The sequence below is a fragment of the Ctenocephalides felis genome, unplaced genomic scaffold (assembly GCF_003426905.1).
Source record: "Ctenocephalides felis isolate EL2017-DRISC unplaced genomic scaffold, ASM342690v1 CF-g0.4_SCAFFOLD_01492, whole genome shotgun sequence".
NCBI lineage: Eukaryota > Metazoa > Arthropoda > Insecta > Siphonaptera > Pulicidae > Ctenocephalides > Ctenocephalides felis.
In genome coordinates this window covers 42,767,092-42,780,653 of record NW_020537646.1, presented here as the reverse complement: position 1 = coordinate 42,780,653, position 13,562 = coordinate 42,767,092, and the positions used below count along the sequence as shown (strand labels likewise).

General features: G+C 28.6%; 1 protein-coding gene across 2 annotated transcripts in view; it reads left to right on the top strand.

The window, feature by feature from the left end:
- The window catches only part of LOC113369876 (pseudouridine-5'-phosphate glycosidase-like), a 147,580-nt gene that overhangs the window by 26,311 nt on the left and 107,707 nt on the right, over positions 1 to 13,562 (top strand). The window contains exons 2-9 of one of the 2 annotated variants that reach the window (XM_026610475.1): positions 493 to 756; positions 1,970 to 2,210; positions 4,531 to 4,664; positions 4,793 to 4,997; positions 5,074 to 5,205; positions 5,316 to 5,482; positions 8,429 to 8,488; positions 10,871 to 11,005. In XM_026610475.1, the coding sequence (XP_026466260.1) occupies positions 508 to 756; positions 1,970 to 2,210; positions 4,531 to 4,664; positions 4,793 to 4,997; positions 5,074 to 5,205; positions 5,316 to 5,482; positions 8,429 to 8,488; positions 10,871 to 10,900 (1,218 nt within the window). In that variant the 5' untranslated portion in view covers positions 493 to 507 and the 3' untranslated portion in view covers positions 10,901 to 11,005. Of the gene's footprint in view, positions 1 to 492; positions 757 to 1,969; positions 2,211 to 4,530; positions 4,665 to 4,792; positions 4,998 to 5,073; positions 5,206 to 5,315; positions 5,483 to 8,428; positions 8,489 to 10,870; positions 11,006 to 13,562 lie in introns of those variants that run through there. The other variant, XM_026610476.1, reaches the window with a different exon arrangement.

Here is a 13,562-nt window from a genome sequence, read left to right as displayed (position 1 = left end):
TTTAATTAATGTAATTGCAAATGTCATAAGTCTGTTTGAAAGCGAAATAATAAGTTGAACATTTTATTTTGGAAATTTGAAAATGTTGTTCGAATAGCTAAATTTCAACTCTATTAATCAGTCGATTTTATTGAATCGATTACGATGTTCATACAACTTGTGTTAAGACAAAATGCCGCTTACAAGAAGTTACAACTATAAATGAACTAACTAAATGTGAATAACTATTTTGAAAATGTACGACATATGAATGTAATTCAGTAACAGATTGACTAAATTTAGTTCAAGCTGATGGTGGTCTCCAGTTTACGCAAGTCTACTGAATTTCATCAGATCTGAATGCACACTACGTAGTAGTAGCAATATTGTCTGTTTCAGTTTAGAGTAGATCATGATGGACTTAGGACCCATGCGATAAATTTTAACTAAACTTATAGTATTCAAAAAAAATTAAATAATATTTATTTATATTTGTTTTTTTTTTTCTTGCAGGATCGTTCCCTTAACATGTGGCGTACGAATTTCACGCGCTTGATTCAAACATATGGTAGTTCCGCTATCCCTCGCCCATTGTCCCATAGGGCTTCCGCTCAAAATGGCTTCGGTTCTGCGCTGGACGTGTCAGCGGAAGTGCGACAGGCCTTAGAAGGAGGAAAACCAGTTGTCGCACTCGAATCTACTATAATTACTCACGGAATGCCGTGGCCCAGTAATTTTGAAACTGCAATTGCAGTCGAAAATGTTGTTAGAGAACAAGTGAGTGTCAGTTGTTTTTTTTTGAAATACTCATTCTGTTCCAAAAAGAGCAGTATTAAAACGTATTAATTGCAATATTTTTAGATATTTAGATAATTTTCGGTTGATGGTTTCAAGACATTCTAGCCTTGTAACTAAATAAATGTAATAATGAATATTCCCAATTTGATAATAACCATTTCATTATATGTTGAAGTTTTAATGATAAAAAAAGAGTCGCGTAAGGTTCGAGATGGCATTAAAGTTAAAAATAAATACATCATATAACTATTTTAAATACTGTTTAGTAGTAATATGATAACACTCGCTATGAACACATTTATTAGTGTCGACCATTATACACATTTATATAATAATAAATTATAAATTATATATTTAAAAATATGTCTAATATTTGAAAATAATAATGTAATTAAAGTCATACTTGAAATACGACATGATCGGTTTGTCATTGTTATTAGCATTTACGAATTGAATCTTTATTAGAGAAATGAAGTAATTACTGATCAATAATATAATATTCGTTCACACCGTGGATTATGTTAAAAAACGCCAAAAGAAATATTGTTTTCACAATTTTACTCATCTTGTAATAATTGTGTTTGAAGAACTTTATGTGTATAAAATTAACATACATTCATTGACTGCTTGTATTTTTTTTTACTTTTTTGCTGGCGATATAAACTCATTATTTGAGCAGCTGTAATATCTATCTTCCCTAAAAAATATTTTCCATTTTAATAACTTCAAAAATGTATAGAAACTACGAATAATATAGAAATTATTTCAATAAACTTACGTTTAGTACACGGCACAAATGTTTCATTTGTTTTATTATTTTCATTATAATTATTTACAGGGAACAGAGTAAAATATTCTTTTGATTCAGACATTTTTTATTAAATTAAGATTTGTACTACCATGTAACCTTAAAATGTTTATTTATCTATGCCGATTTCCTTGTCGATATCGGTACGCATACAACATTGAACGACATATCTCTATTCACGCGGCACGACGACTAATCACAATCGACCCGTATAGAAATGATTTCATCGAAAGCGAATGACGTATAGTTCGGGCGTAACGCTATTTCCGTTGCATTCTCACAGATTTACAGCCCAGTCGCGCCTAAAAAATTTTACTTCAAAAGTAAATTTTATTGATAACTTTACTTATTAACAATTACTGCATAATAACTTTTTGAATTCAGGGAGCTATTCCGGCAACCATTGCCATTTTATCAGGACGCATAAAGGTTGGGTTACTACCAGATGAATTAGAACTTTTAGCGAAGCCTAAGGATAGTTCTGTAAAACCGCCTCCTATAAAAGTATCAAGACGTGATATACCATATGCCTTAGCTAATAATCTTGATGGTGGCACAACTGTGGCTGGTACTATGATTGCTGCTCATATGGCTGGCATACCGATCTTTGCCACGGGTGGAATTGGTAAGTTCATTTTTTCTATTATAGTTTTACTGAATAGAAATTTAGTGCAATTTGTAAATAACGTATACCGCATACGGTTTTACATTTGTTGCGTATGGCAACAAAAAGTACAGCAGCAACGTCTCATTGGCAATTTTAAATATTTCTTATTATTTTATTCATAACTAGCCGACCCGACAGACTTCGTCCTGTCAAAAAAATTTGTAATGTGGCGGTGTTTTGTTTCTACCTTTTTCTATTCTTTGCAAAAAATTATCCTAATCGGAGTCGGAATCATTGGGATGCACGGTGCGAGATTATCTTCTGCTTTATACTATCCTTTCAATATAGTTGCTTCCATCACGTTGTTTGGTAGTTTTTAATCGCTAACCTTGTGCCGTTGCAAAGGCGCGGTTGGTCAATATTTTGCAACATTATATTTGCTGATCCAACCTTTAATTGAAGATTGTGAGGTGGCAATCCTAGCAAATCCAGCGAGTTTAAAAACTCCGCTGGATCGTCTTGGTTAGTTGCTGAATCAACTGATTCGCCTGTAATTTGTTCTTGAATTTTGAAATTTAATTCATTTACATCAATGTTTTTGGCTGCCAACATAGCTCGTTAATTAATAGAAAGATATTTCTATGTTTATATAAATATATTAAAAATTAAATTATCAAAAACTACACAAAATGTCATGACATAGATCATTGTTTTTTCTACAAATTTCGTTGCCTACTCGATTAAAAAACAAAAGGGCTGTTTTTAGGATTTCCCGGCAATTATTCGATTTTTTCTCGCCGTAACAACCATCCTTGGACATCAACGAACATTTTAAAAAAAGAATTGGCCAAATTGGTCCAGGCGTTGTTGCGTTATGCGCTCACCAACACATTTTGCGATCCATTTTTATATATAAGATTAGTAAGCATGAAGAAGAAGGATAACGTTCATATAAAATTGTATACGACAAAAATAAAAATAAATGAGCACATACATGAGTATATATACCATCACTCAATAAGTCCGTAGGATAACACATAGATGATGTAGCTATGTAATCAACCATATGATTCGTAGGAAGCAGCAACTTTAAGAAGATATATGTAAAATTTATGACAATCGAACGATTAGTTTACAAGTTTCAAGTGACGCAACCTTTGAGTTTTTCAGAACGATGAATTCAAAAAAATTTTGTGTGTTAATTTATCATTGGTATTTGATGGGTAAAAATATCATTGCTGCCAAAATATCGCTTGATAAGTGTTATCTGGACAGTTCCAAATCGAGGTAGATAGTGAAGAAGTGGTTTGCTGATTTTAATCGTGGCCATGCAGTCACTGACGATCCTGAACGCCCTGGAAGGCCAATTGAGGTGGTTACACCGGAAAATATCAAAGTCCACGAAACGTTTTGGAAAACCGAAAAATAAAATTGCTTGAGATGGCTGACACCCTAAAGATATTAATATAACGTGATGGATATATCGTTCACGAATATTTGAATAGGAAAAACCTCTGTGCTAAATTGGTGCCGCGCAAACTCACATTTGACCAAAAGCATAACGAGTTAATGTATCGTAAGAGCATTTGGAGCTATTTAATCGAAATAAATCTGAGTTTTTTGCATCTATATGTCACCATGGATATGACTTGGCTTCAACGCTACACACCGGAGTCGAATAGACAGTTAGCCGAGTGGACTAGAGACGATGACGAGAAAAAATGCAACCATCAGCTGGCAATGTTATCGCGTCAGATATTTGGGATACGCAAAAAATGACCTTCATCAACTATCTGAAAAAAGGCCAGACCATCAACAGTGACTATTGTATTACGTTATTTGAACACTTGAAAATCAAAATCGGAAAAATGACCCATTTGAAAAAGAAAACCGCGCTGTTCTATCAGGACAATGCACCAAGACACAATTCCGTGAAAACAGTGGCCAAAAAAACATCAAATAGGCTCCGAATCGCTCCCGGACTCACTATATTTTCTAGATTTGTTCCTCAGCGACCATATCCTGTTTTCAGATCTCAAAAGGATGCTCGCTCTAAAGAAATGTTTGCCAAATGATGAGATGAATTTTATGGCTAAGTACAAATCCTACTATTTACAATAATGGTTTCGAAATTCGAATTTCACTATAATCGGTATATCGTCCTCGAAGGAAACTATATTGAATAAAAAAATAAGTGGGTTTTTCTTAGTTATCTACGGACTTATTGAGTGAAGTGATATATATTTCAGTGCCATTTATCATTGTAATAATTTCATTTATTTTGAAAATATCATTTGTTTTACATTCTTATTAATAATTTACTCTTAATTTTTAACAGGTGGCGTTCATAGAGGTGGTGAAGATAGTATGGATATTTCTGCAGATTTGGTGGAATTGGGTAGAACTCCTGTTTCAGTTATATGTGCAGGTGTTAAAAGCATTTTGGATATTGAAAGAACATTAGAATACCTGGTAAACCTTTCGAATTGATTTCAAATATTTGCTACCGCTAATTATTTAACTAACTTTCGTTTTAAATCATTCGTTTTATTAATTTTACCGCTGATAATATGATTTAATAATTGTTAATTTTCCGCTAGGAAACCCAAGGAGTGCCAGTAGCTGTTTTGGCAGAATGCAATTTTTTCCCTGCATTCTACGCCTGCTCACATGCCGGTTTAAAAGCTCCCCAACATGTCACAACTGTGTTGCAAGCTGCAAAGCTCATTGCGATGTCGCGAAAAGCTCAACTGAGCAACGGTTCTCTTATTGCAGTTCCAGTACCAGAAGAGTTTGCTATGGATGGTGAATTTTCACATTATAAAAAATACGCTAGTCTCAATAATTGTATTAATATAGTTGATTATATTTTTATTCATAGAAAAGCAAGTGGATGAAGCCATTGCAACAGCGTTAAAAAAAGCTTCAAATGCCCATGTTCGTGGTAAAGAAGTGACGCCATTCCTTCTACAAGCCATTAAAGAAATAACACATGGACGCTCACTTGAAACAAGTATCCTTTGACAATAGCGTATTATTTTATCAATTCAATGACTAAATGTGTTGAAAGGAAATTTTCGTGCCTATAGTTAGTTGTATATATCTCTTTATATATTCACACAGATATTGCTCTCGTTAAGAATAATGCCAAAACGGGTGCTCAGATAGCGTTGGAGTTGATCAAATTAGAGAATTGTGAACGAACAAGTGATATAAATAATGAAGTGAAAAAATGTCAGGAAAAGATGATTTATCACGATCAGAAGAGATATCATCATACTTTAACTCCGGTAAGTCCATGACCCTGCATCAGATGTGCATATTCATATTAGATGCAAGGAATTATATTTTTAACTTCCCGTAGGGCAAGTTATAGTAATCGCAAAAAAATCGAAAATGAAATTTTTTATATATCTTTACGTTTCAGAGGTTTCTGAATATTTTGGCATACATTAGAAAAAATGGATGTATGTGTGTGTGTATGTGATTGTGTGTGTATGTGTTTGTGTGCGTGCGTGTATGTGTATGTATGTGTGTGCGATTTCGGGAACACGGATCAACCAATTTGAAAAATTCAAAAAACATTCGATTCGTATTGATAAGGAGACGTGCTGATTAGTTTTTGGCGAAGGCAGGTCTAGCCGTTCCAAAGATACGGGGCAAAAAGTGTCGAAAACGGTAACTCAGTTTTTAAGAGAACGGAGCGTTCGATTTGAATAATTCAAAAAACATTTCACTTGTATTGACAAGATGAAGAATTGATCAAATTTTCATAGTTACGGAGATCTAATGAAAAAAGTAAAACAATGCCATTCGGCGGTTAAAAATGATCATTAGATATATGCACATCAAATTATCAGATATTTTATAGAGATTTTAACAATAAGTATATTTTTTTTTACATTTCTATGGGTTCCGTATCAATGCTTAAATGCGTTTAGACGGCGGCACGGCACTTGCGCGCTTTGACATTTCGTCTCTATGCAGTTAAAGCAGTACGATTGCTTTGAAAAAAAGTTCAGAATTTCCAAAATATGTGAAAATGAAGAAAACATTTTTCTTTTAAAAAAAATTTTGTTTAAAAAAAATTTTTTTTTTCAAAACAAAATAATTTTTTGTCAAATTTATAGTTTCTCTAAAATCTGATTTTTTCGAAGTAAAATTTTTTCAAAAATGTTAATCGTTTTTAAAAAAAATAATGATTTATGGTACGGGAAGTTCCAGCAATTTGCCTTAAGGCACGATGCCTTAATTGCCTTAAGACAGAATTCCACTTACAGCTAGTTATATTTTTGATGTTACATATTAATTGTTTGGTAACTTCTATGTGTCTAACCGACTTCACAAATAAGAATAATAAAAATATGTAGATTCGTGAAAATGTACATGTATATAATATATTATATGCATATTTGTGAAAAAAAAAATGGTTTCAATACCATTTTTCATAATGCTTTGTACGAAAGTGTTTGGGATACTACAAAAACAGGATAACAAAGGATAACAGAGATATCTAATTGCCACAAATCAAACCTCTAATATGAGTTATTAATTATTTATTTACAGTTGATATATGCAAATCTATTATAGACTAGTAAGAGTGGGAAAATGGAAAGTTATTTATAATTTATTTGTATCAATTGCAATTTAAACATAATTTATTTTCAACTTCTCTTTTATAAGAAAAATTTATTCTCATGTTCGAATAATAAAAAAATATAGACAAAATAGAAAAAATATTGAAATGTTAAATTTTCCATACGTACTTATTTTAGGAGATATTGATCTACAGCGAATTCCACAGGGACATGCTTCACAAAGATGGTAATTAGTTTCTGGTGATAATTTCTAGTTATCACTTCGCTAGCATGACAGTTTAATAGTTTCGCGGATAAGTCAGTGATTGATAATAATCAAGAACCCACTTGTAATTTAGGTTCACGATATAATATGTATTATACTCGAATACACTGGTAATATGTTTACAGACTATATGAATTATATATGGCTTTTGCGCGTAATTTCAACATCGCGCTGAATTTGAGTGTCTAATTTACCGCTGATAATTCCAAACGGGCTTTGAAAATTGATATCGAATTAGCTTCCTTCAGCGCATTTGCATTATACCTAATTATTTTGTTTGTAAATATATAAAATCAAAGATAATAGAGACCAGAATGAAGTTATACTAAAGTCAAATTCATGACGGGAAAACGCATTATTTTTTTTGATTTGTTATAATAAGAAAAACTTATAAAAGTTCATTTTTCGGTCTCTCCACCATTTTCCGATTTTCACTACCCTCTTTACTATCTAACTTGCAAGTGTACGACAAAATTGAATCGGCATTATTTTTATTATCGCTTATAGAGGATGTATCTACACCATACCTATCAGCTAACTTACTGCCGGTTTCGCCTTTTTTAATGATTCTATAATATTTATTTTATCTTTAAGGGATATACACTCTTTAAAAATGCATATATGCACGTCAAAACAGAGAATGTATTAATGTATATATGCACATCAGAATATGCAAGTTTCGACGCGATTATGTCCGGATAATCGCGAATCCGGATAACCGAGGTCCGGATAATCGAGGTTCTACTGTACTTATCTCTAGGACAAATTAATTATTTGAAATCATTCCAAAAGCTTGATTATTATACCTTATGAAAACCAATTTAGCGTGTAATGAATTGTTAAACAAAATATGTAACTAGCATTTTCTAGATTTTGTTCTTGAGTTTCGAGAAACTATATTTGTTAAATTTTTGGCTCGAGTAAATACTTTCTAATTCTAATTGAGTTATATAAGAAAGATCTAGTTGTGCTAATTGTAAGATCATTCATATAAATTTTGGCATAGGTATTTATAAATTTCGCTTTAAGCAGTTAATCGGTAGCAATTTTAAAATTATATAAAAAAAGTTGAAAGTATAACAAATATTGATATAAAAAACCTAGTTGTGGTGTTTTTTTCTTCTAATATAAAAAGTGCTCTCTGGCACTAAATAGAATATACTGAATAAAATTTGTTCGAAATGCGTGGAATTATTTTTAACCTATATTATTTGCTCCAACTTACAGTTCAATATTTTCATGTGGATTTTAAATTTTAATTTATTTGTTTTATTCAACCTTAGCTTAGCTATAATATGATACATTAATAATTTTTTGCACCTAATTATGATGTTGATACAAACTTTTTAAATAAACAATTTTTTTAATTATAGGTAGTGGTCGGCGGTTCAAATGCAGACATCTATATTAAAGTTACCGATCCGGATATAAAGGTTAGTTGAATTTAATTTTTTTTGAATATATGTATATATACATATATATATATATATATATATATATATATATATATATATATATTAAATGTTAAATATGAACAATACAACATTCAGATTTTTAACACACACTTTATTTAATTTTTACAGACGTTTCGAGCTCATGGTATGTTTCATTTTCAGTGTAATTTCAAAACAGTCAAAATTTTTATTGTTTTAAAATTACACTGAAGATGAGGCATACCCTGGTCTCGAAACCTCTGTAATTATTAAAGTATTTGGGTATTTATTAAAGTTCATATCAGTACAAACATATTTTTTCAATAAAAGAAGTACTTGCGACAATCGTACACGTGATTCACGAGAAGTAAAACTTATATAACAATAAAAAAAATGAGTTGAGGAAAAATTGATTGAGAGAAATAGAAAAATATAGTTAAAGCTTTGTAAAAGAATACCTATATTAAATTTATCAAAATGTCAGGTACAAAAATTAGTACAATTTTATATTTAAAAATGAGTTTTAAAGTTACGTTTACGTTTATTTTTTAAATCAAAAGATTATTTCTCAATTTTATTTGATTTGTTATCTATATCTTATAAGATAACATTGAAGATATACATGATAAAATATTATATTTACTGTTAAAAACATCTTAAAAGTAAAGGGCATTTTAATTTATTTTAAATTTATAATTATCATAACATCTATATTTCAAATTAATTTTGTCTTTTTTTTTCCAATAACTTTGCATGTTATATACGTAAATAATGCAAATATAATCACTTCAATTAAATATTTTGTTTAGATACAAAATTATGAAAATCACTACGTTGTAATTATAATTTACGTCAATATAATATTTTCGGATCTTCTATTTTTTTCATTTAGATTATGATTTATCAATTTCATTATATATAGTATCATCTTAATATATTATTTTCTTCATTTTTATTTCATTTTCTAATATGTAAAAGCGATTGTTCAAACCCACATTTTTAAATAATTGTTGTATTGTAGTAAAGTTATTAAAAGCTCACGTTCTTTATATATTTTTGATGCACTACAAGCGCAAAAGCATTATTATCAATACAATGTTAATACAATTTAAAATTTCCCTCGCAACGTCTTCGAAATTTCACTCGCAATTTCTAAGAAGTTTCACTTCAAGTTAACCATTTACTTTAGGATTTAAATAAAAAATTCGGTATATTTAAATGTAGCCAGTATAATATATTGTGTATTCATCTCAATTCTACTGGATATACTCACATAGCTAACATTTCTTATTTTAAAAATTAAATATAATAATAAACTTCAATTGTGTGTATATAATATTTTTATAATATATATACAGATAAACATACATAATTAGAATAATTTACATAATAATGGTTGTTAATTGGTAATATATATATTTAAATTATCTGTATTTTCTATACATTGTTTTGATGTTGAATATTTCAAAGTTTATCATATACAGTCCATGTAGATCGAGTTTTATTGATGAATATATTTACATTGCACATCATATGATAATTATGGTATGTTTGCTATTTTATAATAAATAAAGCTTGATATAAATAAATTATATTATATAAGTACAATCGAGCGCAGCAGTTATTTTACAAAATATTTTATTTTATATTTTATGGTACAACTTAATAAAATAAGAGTTTCAGTCGACCAGTAGGTAAGATCTATTAAATTTATGGTTTTGATCGAAGGTAGCTAAGATCTATAACTTGCGGCCTAAAGTTTTTAAATTTCATTACTTAAAATTCATATACATTTTTTTCTGATTACCAAATTTATTTGTAAAATCATTTTTTTCTTCAATTTTAATCGAAAGTACTATGCAAATAACAAACCTACACTAATATTAATCTTAACAGACTGACTCATACCTACTAGTGTCTCTTTTACATTTATTATTTTGAGACTGTAGCAATTATTAAATCTAGCTATTGTTATTTGATGTAGCAAAATAGTTTAGTTATGAAAATCAAATTTTTTGAACAATGTCTCATATTCAGTTTTTTGCTATGACGATCTTTATTAATATGATTATGATAGATAGGTACTGTTTAAATTTATAAGTCAAAATATTCGAATATAATGAATCATGTTATTCATTTATGAACGTTTTTCATTTATCCTAAACAAATTAAATAAATATAGAGTTATTAATGTAGCAAACTGGCGCACGATTTCGAATACGGTTGCTAATCTTCTGATTTGATAAAACCTCTTTATCTTAAATCTCGGTCTACAATAATTTACAATAATAAATGAAGCTACATAATAATAAAAATTTAATAACAATTGTTAACAAAATTAAATAGACTGATATTTACCATATACATATATTATATATTTAGATCATTCATACAATTATCACAAAAGCGTAAATCGTCACTGAATGGAAATACGAATTGGGAACACAATGTTTTGCATCAATTATTGTTCTTTGGATGTTTTGTATTATGTGCGTTAGAATTGTTTTAAGCGGTCCTTGGAAGAGAACTATTATATTCTTTTAACATGAGGATTCAATAATAATAATATTATATTTTATCTTAAACTATTAATAACATCATGTTTGTATATATTTGGGAGAAGGCTAAAGATATGATATTTTTCTATACATTCGTATTTGATGTCAATTGAAATTATTAAGTAATTACATAGTGTACAAATTCTGAATGAATAAAACTATTTTAAATTCATGCTCTTATTACAAATGAATAACGAATATGTTATGATAATAAATTTACATTGAAATTGTTTTTTGCAATGGCCAGTTTTCAAAATACCCATCAAGAACAATTAATAAGAACATTTTTTTCGCACATATCTTTATAAATATTTATCACAAGTATTCCAAATATTAAGTACTTTTTATGGATATTTACTTTGAGTATATACATGTGGCAGTTTTCATATGAAAACTGCCATTCACAATTGTGACCTACCTAATATATATATAAGCTTTACATCTTCATTCTATATATTCCAAGCGTTGAATAAATGTTTTATATATATATATATATATATATATATATATATATATATATATATATATATATATATATATATATATTGCTAGTTATATTTTCAAGTTCTAGTCTTTTTATGCTTATTCGCATTCTGTACATAGGCTTTTTAATTTGCTAACAAACTAATTGCAACATATTGGAAAAGGGGCTGTAAATGGAAGAAATTTGAATTATACAAGGTTGCATTACCCAGTAAAAACTACATATATAGCATATATAATCAATTGCATTTTTTAATTTTATTATATAATCTAAAATGATATAAAACTTCAGTTATGGCATATAGAAATCCTGCATGCATTTTGTAGACAGTATTACATTCTATACAATCTTATAAATTAAAAGCTTCATTACGATATTACACCTACTGCAAATAGATGATATTTTAAGTATTTTTAAAGTCATACTACAATCCAAAATCAAAGACATTTTTGCTATTTAATAACCATGATATGAATTTTGTTAGAATTTTAGTACGATGCCACAGTTCGCTGTTTTTTACATATATAAAAATTATCTTGAGACGAATCTAAACAGAATTAGTTTTAATTTTATAATAAATTTGACGCTGTATTTAATTTTTTTGCGTTTTGCTGTAAAATACAATATAAAATTTGTCTAGTGCAAATTAAACGTCTTTGATTTTGGCTTCGATAAAAGGACACCTCGTTTTGTATGGTTATACTTGTTTTACTTGGATTTTTTATTAGTTAATCTGTAACTGTACTGTTTGAGCCTGCGTTTGATTATATTGCAAAGTATGTCATATATAGAATTTTTTGTATAATCCTTGGAATTTGTGTTATTTTTGAGATTTGAAGGAATGAGAAATGGTTTAATGTTTTTTCTCATTCGAATGCAATCCTAGTAAACGCTCTGGAACGCTCTGAAACGCCAATTGATGTGGTTTTACTAAAAAAAATAAAAAAGGCAACCGAATCATTTTTAAAATATCACATAATTGAAAAATAATATTTATTCAAACCATTTAAAATTTCAAAATTTAAGATTTGTAATTTATTGAGAATCATTTAAATGCATTTAGTGATATGTAAACTCAAGGTTTTTCATTGAATATTGTTTTTAATGATTTTTTTTTCTTTCTACACTCTTTATTGCAGGAATTATAAAAAATGATTTTTGTTTAACTATTATTTACTAAAATTTCAATATTATCATATATATATATATATATATATATATATATATATATATATTTAGGCAGTATTATTCATACGAAGTACCTTTTATGTCATAATACGCCATCATCTATTCGCATCGAATGACATGCAAGAATTCCATTAGTACCCATTTTATAATTTTTTTATCATTCTATCTTATTTGTATTCAAAATAAATAAAACGAAACTAATAAAGCTTTTAATGCATTGATGCCCTTATTTAAAAAAATCAAAATACCAATAGGCAGGCACTCGTTATATCTTGAGCTCTATATATTATGTATATAAATTGGAACGTCGATATCTAAATATCGTAAAAATCATTCTACTGGTCATCTTAATACGTTTTATTTTTTGCTTATTTTATATGATCCCTTAAGTTACTGGGGAGTATAATAGGGCATTACATATTAAATAAATAATATTAATATTATAATGTAAATAAAATCTAAAGCAATTAATATTTGTGTGATAATTGCAACTGAATTCGGTGTATCGCATTATTTTTTAAAATAATAAACAATTTTCATACTTGTGTAAAGTTATTGGCAACGTGGAACTTGCAATTATTCATTTTAACTACATCTTACATCATAAAATAACAAAACTAAAATAAGAACAATGGTTCATATGAATGCAAGGTATTCTTATCTGGCAAATCGAAGTCCATAAAATGTGCCGTCTTGGGGTAGATAATTCAATATTTTGCAATCATAAACCATTTTTTTTATCTACATTCGATTTGTATTTGAATTCAAGTTTTTGTTTTAAGCACGTTAAAATCTAAATAGTTCAAAAAATATTATTTGTTATGATTTTTTTAAAATAAAGTTC